Genomic DNA, 16791 nt, shown 5'->3' on the forward strand with positions numbered 1-16791 from the left:
ACCTGTCTTTGGACAGTTGACTAAACAACAATCTAGAACCTGGACTCAGACTATGATAAAAAGCTGCATTGGTTTTACATTTAGGTTCAGATAAACGCAGAGAATTCATATTGTAACTTTTATTTTCAACTATAATAATGTGTGATTTTTATTTCTAACTTTAATCACACACCCGTCAACAATGGGTAGTCCACTCAACACAGCAACACAGTAGTCGTTATTGCACTCCACTGAACGACAATGACAATTCACGTGTATTATTGAGAAGAACAACAATGTACTTCTAGTTTCAACTAATGTTCACAAAACCCTATGTATAAAACGAAACTGTCAGTTCACAGTTCGTTCACCGTGGCTAATTCTTCTAGCTCACTCACTCAAGCAGTGGCGATTTCTCTTAAGGAGCACAGGAGCAGTGCACCACCTCTTCAAATAACACATGTTTTTAAATTTACTGTATATCAATGAGCTGCAGTAGACTATGTGAGCGACATAATTCTTTATTATAATACGGTACTATGTAAAAATAACGCTGTGCGTGTACTGGTTTTGTTGACGCCTGGGACTTAGGTTTACCACTCGACACTTGCGGCACACTGTTCCATTCGAGCATGCGCAGTAGTAGAGTTTCACTGGCAGGCTTTGGAGCATGTTAGGGAGCCAGTACAATGTGCGTAAGAGGGGTTAGGAGCACTTTCAGATGTGTTCTGCAGTCGCTGTTTGGCCCGTTCTATCATAAATATTGCAATGAATAGTGTGCAAAATCTTTTAAATATGTAATTTTCTGTAAGAACTTTACACGAAAAGATAAAAATAAAGAAGATGGGTAGACGTACACAGGAATTAAAATTATAAGTGACGAAGAATAGTAATAGAGAAGTGACAAGAAAATTCAACATTCGGACTTACGAAAAATACAATATGTGGCTGCAATATAAAAGACGCTATATTTTGTTTTCCTTGCCTATTGTTCGGCGGCGAACATTCATTGACAAAAACAAGTAGGCTACGTGTTATGAATTGTATTTATTCTTCTGTTTGAATGTAGGACTGTGCGTAGTAACTAAATAATTTTGATTATCGTTCTGATGAAAGAAATAAAAACACGATTCTTCAGCTGCACACTCAACAGTAATGTTAAATTAGCAGTGTTGGGTCAAACAAACATACAGACACAATTGGTTTGTTGCACTTCACAATGATAAAGTTACCAAGAACAGATATGTGCGTGCGGTTTTGTTGCTTTAAGAGGTCACGAAGAGGGAAACTCATCTTTAAACGCTAGTATTTTTCTTGGCCTGATCAATTTTAGTTCTGAATTAGACGCACTCTTAAGGAACATTTGGAAAGAGGAACAGTGTTTAAGAGCACATCAAACACTATACAGAACGAAGTCCTTCAAGCCATTTTGATGTATGCCATGATGAGATTTCAAAGAAATAAAGAAAGCTGCTGACTTTTAGTAGTTAAGGCTGATGAGACGACACACGTATCGAATGCTTGTGAACGTGTGAACTGTGTTATAAAACGCAATATAGCGAAAACAATATTATTTACGGTATGCTGCAATAGAAATTGAACACTTTACTTTGCTATCTACATCTATATAACATATATTAGTAGTTATGTCGTCGTTAGTACCTATAATAATAATAATAATAATAATACGATAATCATAATCATAATAAATATTTGTGCACCACCAGGATTATTTATCACCACACGCCACTGCACTCAAGTTTACGGTACATAGAACCCCAAGCCTTCCAGATACAGTTCACTGCACTTCGAACCTAAGACTTCCAGATAAAGTTCACTGCACTTCGAACCCAAGACTTACAGATACACTGCACTCGTCTGGACGCTGCCACAGTTGCGGACCTACTCAGGTTCACCTCGCTCCAAGGCTTGAAGACTAGCTAGCTCTCTCACAGCTGACAAACTAACTCACTGACTTGAAGGCTGCTCGTGCTTTTATTTATTAAATCACACGTTCTCGAATCTTTGGTTCGCGTGGCTTTACGAAACTTCCAGAGGGATACGTTTCTACATGTTCCCCCCCTGCTCCCTCTGCTTCGCACCACCACACAATGTGCTACAGCACCCTCTGAAGCCTGAGCCTCATCCCCCCGCGCCTTCCCTTGCACTATGTCACACTGGATATGCACGTGCACTCCCAAGGCAACTAGAATCTTCCAGCACAGTTGCCACAATATTTTTAGTTCTTTATTTTGTATATACATTTCAAAGTTATTAAGATTTTTGTGAAAATATTTTAATAAATTTGTTTAATGGTGAAAACTTTTAAATGTTTAAACAACAGTTCAGATGAGTAATCTTTCTGCTTTTTTTTTTTATTTCTTCTCTAATAAAGTTAACAGATTGGACTTATAAGTTCCACCCCCAATCTTTAATGCCATACATAAATATAGATTGAAATAATGCTAAATAAATTGTATGTAAACAGTTAGTTGACAAAATATTTCTTAGAATAATAAAGTAATATAATGTTTTACGTAATTTTTTTTACAAATATAATGAATATGATTACTCCATTTTAAATTATTATAAATAATTATACGTAAGTCTTTAACCTCATTAACTTAATTTATAACTGAACAATTGCAATTTATTTATCGTAACAGTCAAAATTATGCATTCTAATTTTTAGTATAGATGAAATTGGTTTATTACCTTTATTATTTAAAGAAAATGGGATATCTATTGTTTTATCTTCATTAATTACAAGATAATTTAAATGGAACCAACTTTTTTTTTTATTAATTTTAAGCCACAATTTGCATTATAATAAGCATCAGAGCACATTTTTCCACTAAAAAGTAAAACTCTATCATCAGCATATGAATATAATTCGCCTTTATATTCTATAAGGTCTGTCATTAAAAGATCATTAATATATAGGTATTAAAAATAAAATCGTTCCAAGGACTGTTCCTTGCGGAACTTTATGTTAATTTTAATAAATCCACTTAATTCATTATCAATTTTAGTAGCTTGAACTTTATCATTTAAATAAGATTTTACTAAATTAAAAGCATTATTTAATTCCAACACAATTTAATTTATCTAATAATAAATTATGATTTACAGTATCAAAAGCTTTTCTTATAACCAAAAATATACCAACACACTTAAAACCTTAATAATTTTTTTCAGTAACATTGAAAATAGTATTCTCTGTATAACAGTTATTTCTAAATCCAAATTGTTTTTCACTTAATATATTCTGCTTATTTAAATGATCCATGATTATATTTTTAATGCATTTTTTTTTTCAAATAATTTATAAAAACAAATAAAAGCTATAGGTCTATAATTATTCATATTCATTTTATCACCATATTTAAAAATTGGTTTTATGATAGTAATTTTTAATTTGTCAGGAAATTTGCCATGCAAAAAAATACAAATTAAATATATGTACAAGCAGTTTAGCAATTTTATTAACTTACCATTAAACATATCAAAACCACATGGTGTATTGCCCTTCAAGTTTGAACCAATTTTAATTAATTCTTTTATTATAACAGGATTAAGTTACATACATGAATTAATTTTAATAAAGTTATTCGATAAATTAATATTATACAAACATTATTATTATTATTATTATTATTATTATTATTATTATTATTATTATTATTATTATTATTATAAGAAATAATTTCTGCACCTAATTATATTAGAAAAATAGTAATTATTAAATTTAGTAGCAATATTTTTTTTTAATCATTTCTAACTAATTAATTCATCATGAGTATAAATTTCTTTAATTTTATCATAAACCTTGGTTTGAATGTTAGAAGCTTCTTTAATAGTTTTCCGAAATACTTTTGGGTTATCTTTACAGTTTTTTAATTTACTAGAATAATATTCAATTCTCAACATTTTTATTAAGTTTGTCGACATATTTCTATACATTTTATATCTCTTTTTCAGATTAACGTTAAAAGGCTCTTTCTTTAATTTAGTTGCAATTTTGTCTTTAGTTCTAATGGATTTAATAATCCTCCTAGTAATCCATGGTTTAATCTTTTTATTCTTACTGGATACTTTTTTTTACTAAATAATCAGAGTTATTTTGAATGTATGTGTTTAAATTTTAGTAATTTTATTGCCATTTAACATATCTTTGAAAAATATTGGAGTGCAAGTCGTCAAATGACTTTATTGCCAAACGCCTGGCATTAGAAAACAACAACAAATTTTAGTATAATAAATTAAGACATTCATCTAGATCAGGGTTATTTAATATATTAAACCAAGATTTATTAGTTATATCTAATATTAAGTTATCATAATTCATAATTTTAATAATATTACACATTGAAAGGCACTCTTTCAGCTTTCCCAATGACGGGACTGCCTCATTGGACAAAGCATAATAAACATATTCTTATATTATTATTAGATTCTTCATATTCTTTGTCATTAATAAGTGAGATAACTGCACATGTAGTATAATAATCAGTAATTTGACTATGATAAACAGAAGGTGTGAATTATATTAGTTTATTGCTGCTTTTAAAAAATATATGATTGAGACAGATATAGGTTAATGTCTGGTAATAGCATTTAAATACTTATAAGATCCAAATTCTTGAAACAGGTTGAAATAATCATGATAAATATCACCAAAACTTTGTTCTTCCAATATTAATATCACCAATTATTATTAAAAAAAACATTCAAGATCATTTAAAAATTCCGTTTCCTTTAGACTAGGGAACCTATAAATAGTTGTTAATTCAAATATATTATTGTTAAATTTGAGACGTAAGTGCAAAAAAATTTGCATATGGAATATCTAAATCAAATTATAACATCAATGTCATCTTTAACATAATACTACCCAAACTGCATCACATTTATCATTTATTTAATTTGGTAAACTTACGATAATTGGCTAATTGAAAACCTATATATTATTAGTTCATTACTAACCTATGCTTCAGTCAATACAATTAAATCAAATTTAGTAGAAAAGGATTCAAGAAAAACACAAAATTCCGAAAAGTATTTAGAAATACTACGAATATTCATATGTAAAACTTTTTAATTAATAGGCCTATATTTACTAGAAACGAAACTGTCAAAATTAAATATGTCAGTAAAATGTATTGTTGGTTTATTTAAATTAATGTAATAATCAGTAATATAAGTAATATTATTAGGAATATCAATCTATACTAATAATAAATCTGTAGCCGAAATTTTTCTGGTAATTTTCGATTTTCCAAAAATAATTGGTCCTAACATATATAATTAACCACCCTGAAACCGAAAATCGCTTTTTTTTTAATTTTTGTTTGTATGTCTGTCTGTCTGTATGTTTGCTACCTTTTCACGCGATAATGGCTGAACGGATTTCGATGAAAATTGGAATATAAATTAAGTTCGTTGTAACTTAGATTTTAGGCTATATGGCATTCAAAATACATTATTTAAAAGGGGAGTTATAAGAGGGCCTGAATTAAATAAATCGAAATATCTCGCTTATTATTGATTTTTGTGAAAAATGTTACATAACAAAAGTTTCTTTAAAAATAATTTCCGATAAGTTTTATTCCTTGAAAAAAATTTGATAGGACTGATATTTAATGAGATAAATGAGTTTTAAAATTAAAATAACTGCCATCTAAGGCCGTGTAATGAATTAAAAAACAAATGACTTCGTCTATAAGGGGCCTTGGACAGCAACAATCGAAAGCTATGGAAGATAGCCTACAGATAATGTTTCTGTGTTTGTATGAAGTAATATCTTAAGCTAAATTAACCGATTTGTATAATTAATTATTAATTCACCATTGGAAAGTGTAGTTTCTCTAGATGGACATAATGCTATAATGTTCTTCTGAGTGAATCGAGGACAGGTAAGATTAAAATAGCTTCTTATGCACAGAAAACTTGATAGGCTATTCTGTACATTCGTTTCCTGTATTTCCTAAAATAATTTTTATGACCAAATGAGTGGTCTCTGGATCAAAATGATCGCATTTTAATTATGTAAATACAATTTAAATTAAGTAACATAATAAACGATTTATCCTTATATCAAACACGAATGTTCCCTGGATCAAATGCCCTATTTTAATTATGTAATTACTTTATATTTATTTCTAACGGGTGCAGCGGAGCGCACGGGTACGGCTAGTTATAAATATTATTAATCTTATTGACTGAAGTGACTACGTAATAAGTTTACATTGTATTAAAATCGTTATAATCAAAGATTCTACTCACTTTTGAATTTTCATCTTTTCTAACGAATATTTTGCAATCTTTTTAATTATTTAAATCAATTTATTTATAATTTACATTTACATTATCATTCTTTGTTTCTTGCTCATCTTTAATAAGTACTTGCACCTCTGATATATTTTTGTCGTATGAAAACCAATGAGCATGGATAAATATATAATTTATCCATGCCATGGATAAATATATAATAGGATGCGAAACTGCGGACAGCACGATCTAGAAGCGGTATTCTGAAATAAGGTGATCAGCGCCCGACGTCGTAGGTGGTAAATCATAGAACTACGTGAGGACCAGCGTTCTCCACTCTCCGATACGAAGTAGTCAGAACGTTGGCCGATGACCAGCCAACAGCGTTATGAAGGCAAGATGGATTCCAGAAAAAATGCAAAAGATTCGAGGAAGATGCTCAGCGCCTGGATGCAAGACTGTTAATACTGTGGGAGGGAAGCATTTTTTGGTAATTTCATAGAAGACGGGCACCTAGTTGGATGTACTAAGTATTACCAACTTTTTTACTTTAGAGTTAAATGTTAGTGATTTTTAGTAACTTTTATATGTTAGTTCTAGGTTTTTATACTAGGTGTCGCATTGATGATGTTTCAATTTGATTGGTTATAGTTGTCATTTGTTCTAGAATTTTCGTTAATTTTGAATGGGTAATGACGTTGTCAATTGTTCTTGGTTGTTTGACGTGAGTGGTGTTATACTGTTTTGCTGGCTAAAGCTATTGGAAGTTTGTCATTTTATGATTTTCTTTCGATTTGATTGGTTATAGTTGTCATGTGTTCTAGAATTTTCGTCAATTTTGAAAGGATAATGACGTCAGTAAGTTGTTCTTGGTTGTTTGACGTGAGTGGTGTTATATTGTGCCTGATGGGTAAAGCTATTGAAAGTTTGTCATTTTATGATATCTGTGAAAGATGTGTGAACATAGAACAGAGTATTAAATTTTATGTCGATTTTGGTTCAGTTCTTTCTCTGGTGAATAAAAATTGTGTCGATTGTTGACGAGAAAACTGTTCCTGTGATTCCAAGGAATTGTTCATTGAATTTTCCGTACAAGTTAAGGTGTAATAAGAGTTCAAAGAGAATTTCATTTTGTGTAAATACATGGTTTAGTTATGTGAAGTTGACTGTACGACAAAGTGGTGGTTTAGTTCTTTGTTGGCTGCATGCTTTAAGTTTAGATTGCCTTGAAGCCTGTGTCATAATGCAAGTGAAGTGGTTGTCTTTGAAGACGTCAATGAGGATTGAATTTTGTTTGATTAGGTGATAAATTATTGTTTTGTTTTGTGTTTTAGTGATTTGTGGGGGTAAAGTGCGGACGAAAACTGCCAGAAAAGTACTACCAACTTTGAAGTGCAAATGCCACCAAACAGCATAAAAATCAAAGATGAAAAATTAAACATATTTTCATTTTTTGAAGGGCTTTTTCTTCCTTAAAAATATGAATATATGTTTGATTTTCCATCTTTGATTTTGTAATGTTTGGTGACATTTGAACTTCATAGTTGGCAGAATGTTTTGGTAGTTTTCGTCAGCCATGTTGGATTTTGCCCGTCTTCTAGGAAATTACCCATTTTTTCTATTTTCCTCAGGAACCTATGAGGTAAGCTTTAGTATTATTATTGTGTCCTGTGTAGCCTAAACCTTACACTTGAAAACAATGTACTTTTTGGTGAAGTAGGTTAGACGAGCTGTGCATTGCTTTCTGCTAGTTTATTTAGGATTATAGTAGGAGTATAAATTTAGATGGTTCCGAAATTCAGTCAAACTGTAACGAAATGTGAAATATTGACGAAAAAGAGCAAGAAGGCTGAAAATGAAACCTCGTAAACCTGAATTGTAGCATTAGGCCACATGGCTGCAAACTAAAACCACGTGGTTTTTAGTATAAACATCTCACAGTTATGGAAAATAAAATTATGCCTTCTTTGATGTAGTTAGCCATTCTGGAGAAATTCTCAATCATGTGTAGTAATAATAATATTATTAATAATAATAATAATAATAATAATAATAATAATAATAAGCTTAGGCCTAATATTTAATTTAGTTTTACCCAATATCTGTTGCTGCTACCAGTTTTCCTATGGTCACTCACCACCTAGTGATGCGCATTAGACATCTCTTAAAATAACACAAATGCAGCAGATAACTTATTATTTTTTTCCCCAATTTTTGCATGATTTCTATTCAATATTTCTTCTACTTTATCTCATTAGTAATTGTAATCCATTGCTTTAGGTGTTGGAAGTGGCTCCGATTTTGTGGGCTAGAGGACCGGTATCGAGTTGCCGCAGATGCCACACACAGGTTGAGAATCTGCATGGACCACTTCATTGAGTCTGACTATTATAGCTCTTCACAAAAAGTGATACTTAAGCAAACTGCAGTGCCCACCGTTCATGCTAATGGATTAGTGGTGCCATCAAACCCTAAAATCCGGAGCCCACCATCTAGCCCAGTTATGCCTCGAGCGACCTTATCACCGGGGTCTACCCCAACTTTCAGGCATCACAAGACTTTGCGGACGTATGGTAGGAGGGCGAAGATTGATTCTGCAGCTGCTGAAGGTAGTTAGTACACTAGCAATGTTTTTATGTCATTCATGTTTAAAATTTTCGATTTCATTACTCTTTTCTTTATTTTCAGGTACGCGTAGTCTCATAGGTTTACAAGCTGCAACTGAGTAGGCTGCAGGCTTGGCAGCTATGCCTCAAACAATTCCTGCTCCTATGAGTACTCCAGCTTCAAAGATTACTGCTTCGACGGCATAGGCCGGGATGAATAAAGATGCATGCCAACAAGGTAATTATTCCACTTAGTCAAGTTTATGGATTTCAAGGAATGCCTTAGTTTCTCATCAGCTGTTCTTACATTACATGTTTCAAAATACATAATTAATTATGTTTCGTTTTTTTTTGTGATTATTACAGGGAACACTATGATTGGTGAACAGCTCAGGGGCTATCACCAACCATCGCTCCTATTCAATGTGGTTCCCACAGCTGAAGGTAAGCGATACTGTCTTGTGAGCCTGGTAACATGCTAGTAATCATTTAAGTTAATTGCCTCCTGCCATATGTCTGCAGTTTTCATACTTCATTCTTTTACAGTAGCGAATAATAACAAATCCTCTTAACTACAGGGCAGGGTGTTTATCTTGTTATATATCGATCGTCCAGTTCAAAAGTGCGACAACTCAAAAATTGCCATTTTTTAGTTATTTATACTACTGAAAGCCCCTTTCGGAGCTCTTTCCGATTCAATATTGAGATAAGTCATATTTACAACCAAAAAGAATAAAAACGAAATAAACTGCTTTAGAAGTAATTATAACTATGGACTTTATTAATTCATTATTACTACATTTCGAAATCTATTAATAATGAACTGGAAGATCGTGATATACTCGTCCTGAATACTGACTCAGTTCTAATTGTCGTGGTTATGAACCACAAATCTGTCCCTTTTTAGGGGATTTATTTGAAACTTTCAACTGAAGATATCTCAAAACTTGTTTTTTTGAGTTGTCGCACTTTTGAACCAGACGATCGATATTGCAACTGATATCCTGACAAGTCTCCCTGGCACACGAAGTACACTATCATTCCCTCTTACTGACTTCTCTTTAATATCCCAACACCTCTGCTGATTATCCCTTTCTGTTAGTGTCAGTTGTCCTCTATGGCCCAGCCTATTAGCAAAAAAATATTTTATATTACATTACAACGAACAATTCAGATTAACACAATCAAATTTGTTGCAGCATTAAACTTTTGGATTGTTACTATTACTTAACATTTATATGAGTTATAATTTGTACAGTTAAGAGCAGTTTGAAATGAATGGAGCACAAAGTCTGTTCAATTCTTGCTTCAATTTAATTTATCATTTATTTCCTTAGATACTGACATGAATACATCCAAGATGGAACAGTTTCCTTCAGCTTCAGCTACACCTCCTTCCAAACTTGGTAAATATTGATCACATTTTGATGTACTGTCAATTTTGTAGTATGTTATATAGCCTATCCATAGCTTGCATGCCTTTTGTTAGGCCTACATTAACTTAACAAGGCTAAAGGTGTTGTCACGTTTCATTTTTTATTTAAAATAGTTCCCAGCAATTAGATTAATCTGAAGTTAATTTCGTAATCTTTAGGTCCTGGTGTTGCAAAACGAAAACTTTTCTCGAGTCCTCACTTCTCATCTTCACCCAGGAGCAACAAACTAAAAATGGCAGCTCTGAAAGCAAAGGTGAAGAGACTGGAGAAAAAATTGCAGTGTCTTTAAAGTAGTGTAAATAGCTCATATTGTGTGTAACAAAAAGGTATAATATCATATTGGTGGAAAGTTCATAGCTTTTTTTATTATTTTTTTTTATTTTTATTTATTTATTTTTTTTGCCCCAGAAAAAAATGTTTTTAGCAAATGTTAAATATATTGTGTAATTGTAGGGAGCAAAGTTACAGTATGTGGTACATGTGTGTGTATGTAAGAGAGATATTTGACTTTGGAAGTTGGGGGTTAACATACCTTCAGTTCACCTAGTAAACTTTTTTGCCCAACATAATGCAAGTAAGTGATGCAGCTCATGTATTTCACTCTGACCCTCAGTACATACAACATTTTGGTATACGTTACCGTTATGTGTATGCCAAACAACAATGTCTAAGAACCTTAGATGTGATCCTAGAAAAGTGTTCTAAAATGTGTTGCAAAATAGTAGCTAGTAATATGACAGTTTCAATTATCAAACATTTTTTTGTAGTATCTGAAATCTGATTAATGTAATATGTATCTAGTCAGCGATGTATGCAATGGAGGGGAGAAAGGAATTGGCCACTCTTACTCATTACTTCCTGCTCTGATTGTCCCATGAGTGTTACTTGTAGGGTCCAAACCTGTTTTTGGACAGTTGACTAACCAATAGTTGATGGGTCCAGGCAGACAAGGGGACAAACCATAAATTTCGATACGTAGGATATCTCATTGGAATGTGAAGAAATATGTTCTGACTAAACTATATGACAACACATTATTCAAATGGTATCATTTACATCTGTAAACGAGCACAGATGGCAGAGCATTCCAAAATATAAATATATAGATGTGGCTTTTTCTCTTATCCGACTGGGCCCCACAATTTTAATTATTCAATTTGTTGTATAGACTTTACCAATGTACTGCACACTAAATATGTAAGTGTATCTGTGTGTATAGGATTACCAGATGTTCTGGATTTCGCTTGACATGGACTGCATCCTGCCAGGGTTCGTAAAAATCAGAAATTGTCCTGCTTTTCTTTCTTGCCAATTCCCAATGAACAAAAGAGAGTAACTATTGAGTTGGGGTCCATTAGAGGAATTATGTGTGTAAAATCCTTGCTCAAACAAGTCGAGTCACCAGAGAAGTATTAACAATCCGAAAATTAAATAAGGTAAAAGCTAATTTAGAATCCGTATACTTCAATTCTATTCATGATAATAGTTTTGTATCAGTTTTATTGTACAAAGACAAACAAATTACCTAATTATATAACAGAATGTAAAAAGACGTCACGTCAAGTATCAAGTTAGTCTATTATGCCCTGCTTTTATATGGAAAATTCTTTTTCATTTAAAATGACCTGCTTTTAAATTGTTACAATCTGGTAACCCTACTGCACATGTAGTGTATGTTAAACAGTGATATGATGGACCTTGTCAAAATTGTGTTGTTGAATGTATTGTAAAATAGTATACAATAATATAGTAATTTCAATTATGTAACTAGTTTTTGCAGACTTAAAGTGCACTATACACTATTACCTCAAGAATAAAATCCCAATTATCTAACCTTGTTTTCTTTTATTTTCTGTCCCTGTTTGGCTGTATTTTAATTAGTTACATTATAAGGTAGTGTAAAATAGACCGTCTCTTCCAACTATTGGCTCCAATAACAATTTTCAGTGAAAGATGATGTGAGGAATAAAAATTTTAAAGTTTTACTTTAAATTGAGGGTTTGGGGCGGGGGGGGGGGGAGGAGGAATATTTACTGCATATAGTTCAACTTTTCGCCGCCAGGCGCGCTGCTAGATACGCGGAGTAATTAGTTATTATTTTCGCTACTTGGGTGCGCTGCTGGATGCACGGAGTAGTTACTCTTCGCTACTTGGTGCGCTGCTAGATGTAATAACGCCTCTAACCGCATATAGATGGCAGCACGATCAATTCTACAACAGCGCCTCTAGTATGTGTTACGGGAAACTCAGTGAGTTTCGCATCCTATTATATATTTATCCATGTCCATGCTATGAGGCTCTGCTATGAGTCGTCTACTTCAAATAAAAGAGAAAGGAATTATTCATCAACAATGAAATAAGTTCAAACCGTTCTTTTATTGTTCATTTTGTTTACAGTGCTCCCAGCAATTCTTGCACTTTTCTAGTGACTCTTTTTTCCTTGTGTTGGTACCACTGTTGGAAATATATCTGCTATAAATAGAAATGTATGTGACATCATTGATTATCATTGGCCATCAGTAGTAGAGTAAAGTTGGTGAAGTTGGAAATATTGTAACTTGTAAGTGGTTGCAGTACATTCACGATCGCTGAGAAATGCGACCTCAAGAAGTACGAGTACCGGTATATTTACGACCTCAAGAAGTATATCTATTGAGTAGCAGAAAAATACGAAGACGACGGAAGCAAAAGAAATCGCAAAATAGATGGAAGAACAAGGTAAGAAGTACAGTTGTGTCCAGCCGTAATAGATCATTCGGACGATACCTATGCACCCGAAGGCGCGATTCGATCGAAGATAAATTGGCAAAATGTCTGTGACAGGTTTCTTCAAAATGCGTTTCTTTCTCCTTGTTTCCATTCGCGCATTGCACCAATATCGGTTTATATCATCTTATCACTTTTCAATTCTTGTCATGAAAATGTATAAAGAATACCTAATTATTTTCGGAAGTAGGTACGACATAGAACTTGTAGAACAAATTTGAATTGTGACAGTTTCATTGTAAATTAAAAAACGAAAAGGTATACGATATGTTTTCTGAGGTTCATATTTATTAAACTGACTGTGTTTATCAATAATATTGATCTCTTAAATATGTTATCTCTTACATTGTATCTCCCGTGCTAAGTAATCACACTTGAGATAACACAATTATTTGAAAGATCTTCTGTCAACTGGCAGTTCTTCTTTCTGCCCTTTTTATTTTTATCCCCTCATTTTTTTTTAATTTCTCTTTGTATACTGTTTCATTCCTCTTTCCTTTTCTCTGTTGGAATTTTGTCATTCGTGCTATAGCCTATTACATATCACATAGGCAACATTGCTGAAATTCGTATTCTATGATATTCCTCTCATACGTGGATGTACAATTTTTTTTATTCCAGAAGTGGACGGTGTTATGTAGAGTGTAGAAACCAATTTTTAGTTTTATACCAGTACTTAAAATGTCATTTAGGCCTACGAAAGTTGTTAGAAATAATTCATTCATTCATTCATAGTTTTCTGTTCAAGGGCAGATCTTTCACGGCAAACCTAGCATTTTCCAATCATTCCTGTTTTGTCATCCTCTTAGTCTCCGCATACAATCCATATAATTATTTCGTGTCGTTTATCATCTGATACCTTCTTCTGCCCCGAATTTTTCTCCCGTTCACCATTCCTTCCAGTAGGCCTACATTGTTCAGTAGATAGACCTATTTCTTCTCAGTCAATGACCCAATTATTTACCGTACTTTTTTTCTTTCTGATCAGTTTCAGCAGTATTCTTTTGAATTAGAAATAAATCAAGTAAAATTATGGCGGTGTTGTCTTTAGTTAGTTTGAAACATGACGTTACATTCATTTTAGTTTTGAAATCTGCATTATATTTTATGTATTAATACCGTATTAATAGACATAAATATTTAATTTATGTTACTGATTTTCTTTTAAAGGTAATTCTTCAGGTTAATTGATAATACCTCCCAGATCTCTCGTGGCAGTGGTAGAGTTAATCTGGAGAATTACCATTTGCACTTTAAAATACAGTAGTCTATTCATAAAATTTCTTGCAGCTGGCTTAAAACTTTGTACGGAAAAAGTAGGTACAGCACGATTATTTAGTCCTGACAGTTGCAGGCGATGTGTGCCTTGGTCAGGCGAGTCCATTTAGTTACGCCAAGGGTGTTTGGGTTATTCACTCGCTTGCCTTCGAAGCGATCGGATGTCATGCGTGCTGTAGAGCGGTATGTTTCCAGTATTATTAAGCTGTGCTGCATTCCTTTACCGACCTTTATATTGTAACTTTTAATGCAAAACAAGAATGTAACTTTTATTTCAAAACTATAATAATCACTTTCTACAGTTTAATTCTACTCCCGTCAACAATGGGATTTCCACTCCACACAGTATTCGTTATTGCACTCCACCGACGACAATGACAATTTACTTGGATTATTGAGAACAACAATGAACTGTTAATCTTAACTAATGTTCACGAAGCACTATTTACAAAACAGAACTGTCAGTTCTCAGTTCACAGTTCGTTTGCCTTGGCTAGCTCTTCTAGCTCAGTCACTCAAGTTCACAGTATCTCGAACCCCAGACCTTCAGAGACAGTCCACTGAACTTCGAACTCAGGTCCCCCAACTGCGGTCCACTGCACTCGAACTCAGGACTTCGGACGCTCATACAACTGCGGACACACTCAAGTCGAACACCGGTCTTGAAGCTGGCTTCACTGCTACACAAGACTGGCTGGCTTGCTGTCCAACGATTACAACGACTGCTCAAGTTCACTCGCGTGTCGTATTTATAACTAAACCATAGTTTCTGGAGAGTACGATTTCCCGATCAGTCGGCAGATGCCTAGACGATAACATCCATCCAGACCACTCTGGACTTCTCCCCTCAGTCACCAGCTGCTCACCCTCCTCACTGCCGCGGACTAGAGTGCCGTCGTTCCTCTTACATCGCGCCCCTCCAGACCTGAGCGACTGCAGCCTTCTTCACCGCATTTTAATTAATCGAACTAGTTTCTTGGGAATACCAAATTCAATAAGAATATCATATAAAACCTCTCTCTTAACCGAGTCATGAATCATAATGTGGAATAGAATAATTAGGACTATTATTTACCATTTATTCTTAGTAGACTGTATACGTGTAGTTGCTTGCACTCTTCAACAACACTAACTGTGGTGTGTGAGAGTCAGATCGAAACCAGTTAACCCCACCCACTTCCACGTCCGGCCATAGGCGTTGCCTTATTGGCTTAGGCAGTTCCCGCTCCAGCTCTGACCAGAAGATGATAGAATGACCCAGTAATACAGTATGAGAAATTAATTAAGATTGCCATACATAGGAAGTAATTCGTATAATATCCAAACTGTGGGTAGTTTAAAATCACAGAAAAGTTTTGTAAGTTAGTACATGAAATGCAAAAAGACTTGAGTATTCCTCAAAGGAAATAACATTTATCAATGAAAGACAACCCCTTAAATGCTATTCATATAGAAAACAGTTCGGGCTCTCATGAATGTTGTTAAAATATCATCATCATCATCATCATCATCATCTTCCTAACAAGTATTAGGCCAAGTGGCCTGTTACGGTCTCAAACTAGAATTTTCAGTCCATCTCTTCTTTGGACGGCCTAGAGATCTTTTGCCATATGGATGGTAATGAAACAGTGCTTTTGGAATTCTGCATCAATTCATTCGTTCGAGATGACCCTTCCACTGAAGTTGATATTTGCTGATGAACTGTATAATGGGTTCTATTTGAAGTTCTTGCATTATGTCCTCATTTTTTTATGATCCCAGCGAGTATATCCAGCTGTTGCTCTCATGACCCTCATCTCACTTGCTGTTATTCTACTGACATCTTCATTCTTCACAGTCCACGCTTCACTACCATAGCTTAATACTGGCTGTGCTAAGGTTTTATACAAGCCTATTCTTGTGTGTCTTTGTACTAGTGAAGGTTTCATGATTTTATTAATGATCCCCATTGTTTTATTATATTTACATATTTTTTCAGCAATATCCACTTCATCATAAGGTGATAGTGTACAGCCAAGGTAACTGAAGGTATTTACTCTTTCTATTATTTTATTATTCAAACAGATTATATTGAGCGTCATTTTCACTTGCTTTCAAGTCTCAACAGAAGATTAATCGAAATTTACAGCTTAATGCTTTACTTTTCGCTGATGATTTAGTTCTCATGGCATCAACTGAAGATGATTTACATTATTCAGTACAGCATTTAAATATGGTCAGTGAAAAATATAACATGGAAATTAATATTGAAATATCGAAAATCATGTCATTTTGTGGGAAATTCCCTGTACCAAGTAAAATCTGTTAAAATATCTGAAACAAATAAACTAGTTTTGAAGACTCTGGCTATAGAAACAATTGAGACTAGATACCCACATAAGGAATGATTACAGATTTATACAGATGGATCCCTTATATCTCATTCGAGAGAAGCAGGAGCTGGAGGAACATGTCCT

The 16791-nt window shown here is 33.5% G+C and overlaps 2 protein-coding genes across 5 annotated transcripts in view; both read left to right on the forward strand.

The window, feature by feature from the left end:
* The first annotated feature begins 7863 nt into the window (after positions 1-7863).
* Positions 7864-12408, forward strand: LOC138704577 (uncharacterized). 2 transcript variants are annotated; one of them, XR_011333370.1, is made up of 6 exons: positions 7864-7891; positions 8530-8861; positions 8938-9093; positions 9222-9299; positions 10193-10261; positions 10450-12408. XR_011333370.1 is itself a non-coding variant. In XM_069832622.1 (5 exons), the coding sequence occupies exons 2-5, from the start codon at positions 9069-9071 to the stop codon at positions 10578-10580; spliced, it is 303 nt and encodes a 100-aa protein (XP_069688723.1). In that variant the 5' UTR covers positions 8284-8858; positions 8938-9068; the 3' UTR covers positions 10581-12307. The 2 variants fall into 2 exon arrangements, 1 of the variants encoding a protein (XP_069688723.1); XM_069832622.1 differs by lacking the exon at positions 7864-7891 and having other exon boundaries at positions 8284-8858; positions 10450-12307.
* A 368-nt stretch (positions 12409-12776) lies between these two features.
* Positions 12777-16791, forward strand: part of LOC138704579 (eIF-2-alpha kinase GCN2-like) — a 73007-nt gene continuing 68992 nt past the window's right edge. For 2 of the 3 annotated variants that reach the window (XR_011333371.1, XR_011333372.1), the window contains exon 1: positions 12777-13009. Coding sequence is in view for 1 of the 3 variants with exons in the window: in XM_069832625.1 (XP_069688726.1) it covers positions 12887-13009 (123 nt within the window). In the remaining 2 variants the exon portion in view is untranslated. The remainder of the gene's footprint in view (positions 13010-16791) is intronic. The other variant, XM_069832625.1, reaches the window with a different exon arrangement.

This window comes from Periplaneta americana, chromosome 8 (assembly GCF_040183065.1).
Source record: "Periplaneta americana isolate PAMFEO1 chromosome 8, P.americana_PAMFEO1_priV1, whole genome shotgun sequence".
Classification (NCBI taxonomy): Eukaryota; Metazoa; Arthropoda; class Insecta; order Blattodea; family Blattidae; genus Periplaneta; species Periplaneta americana.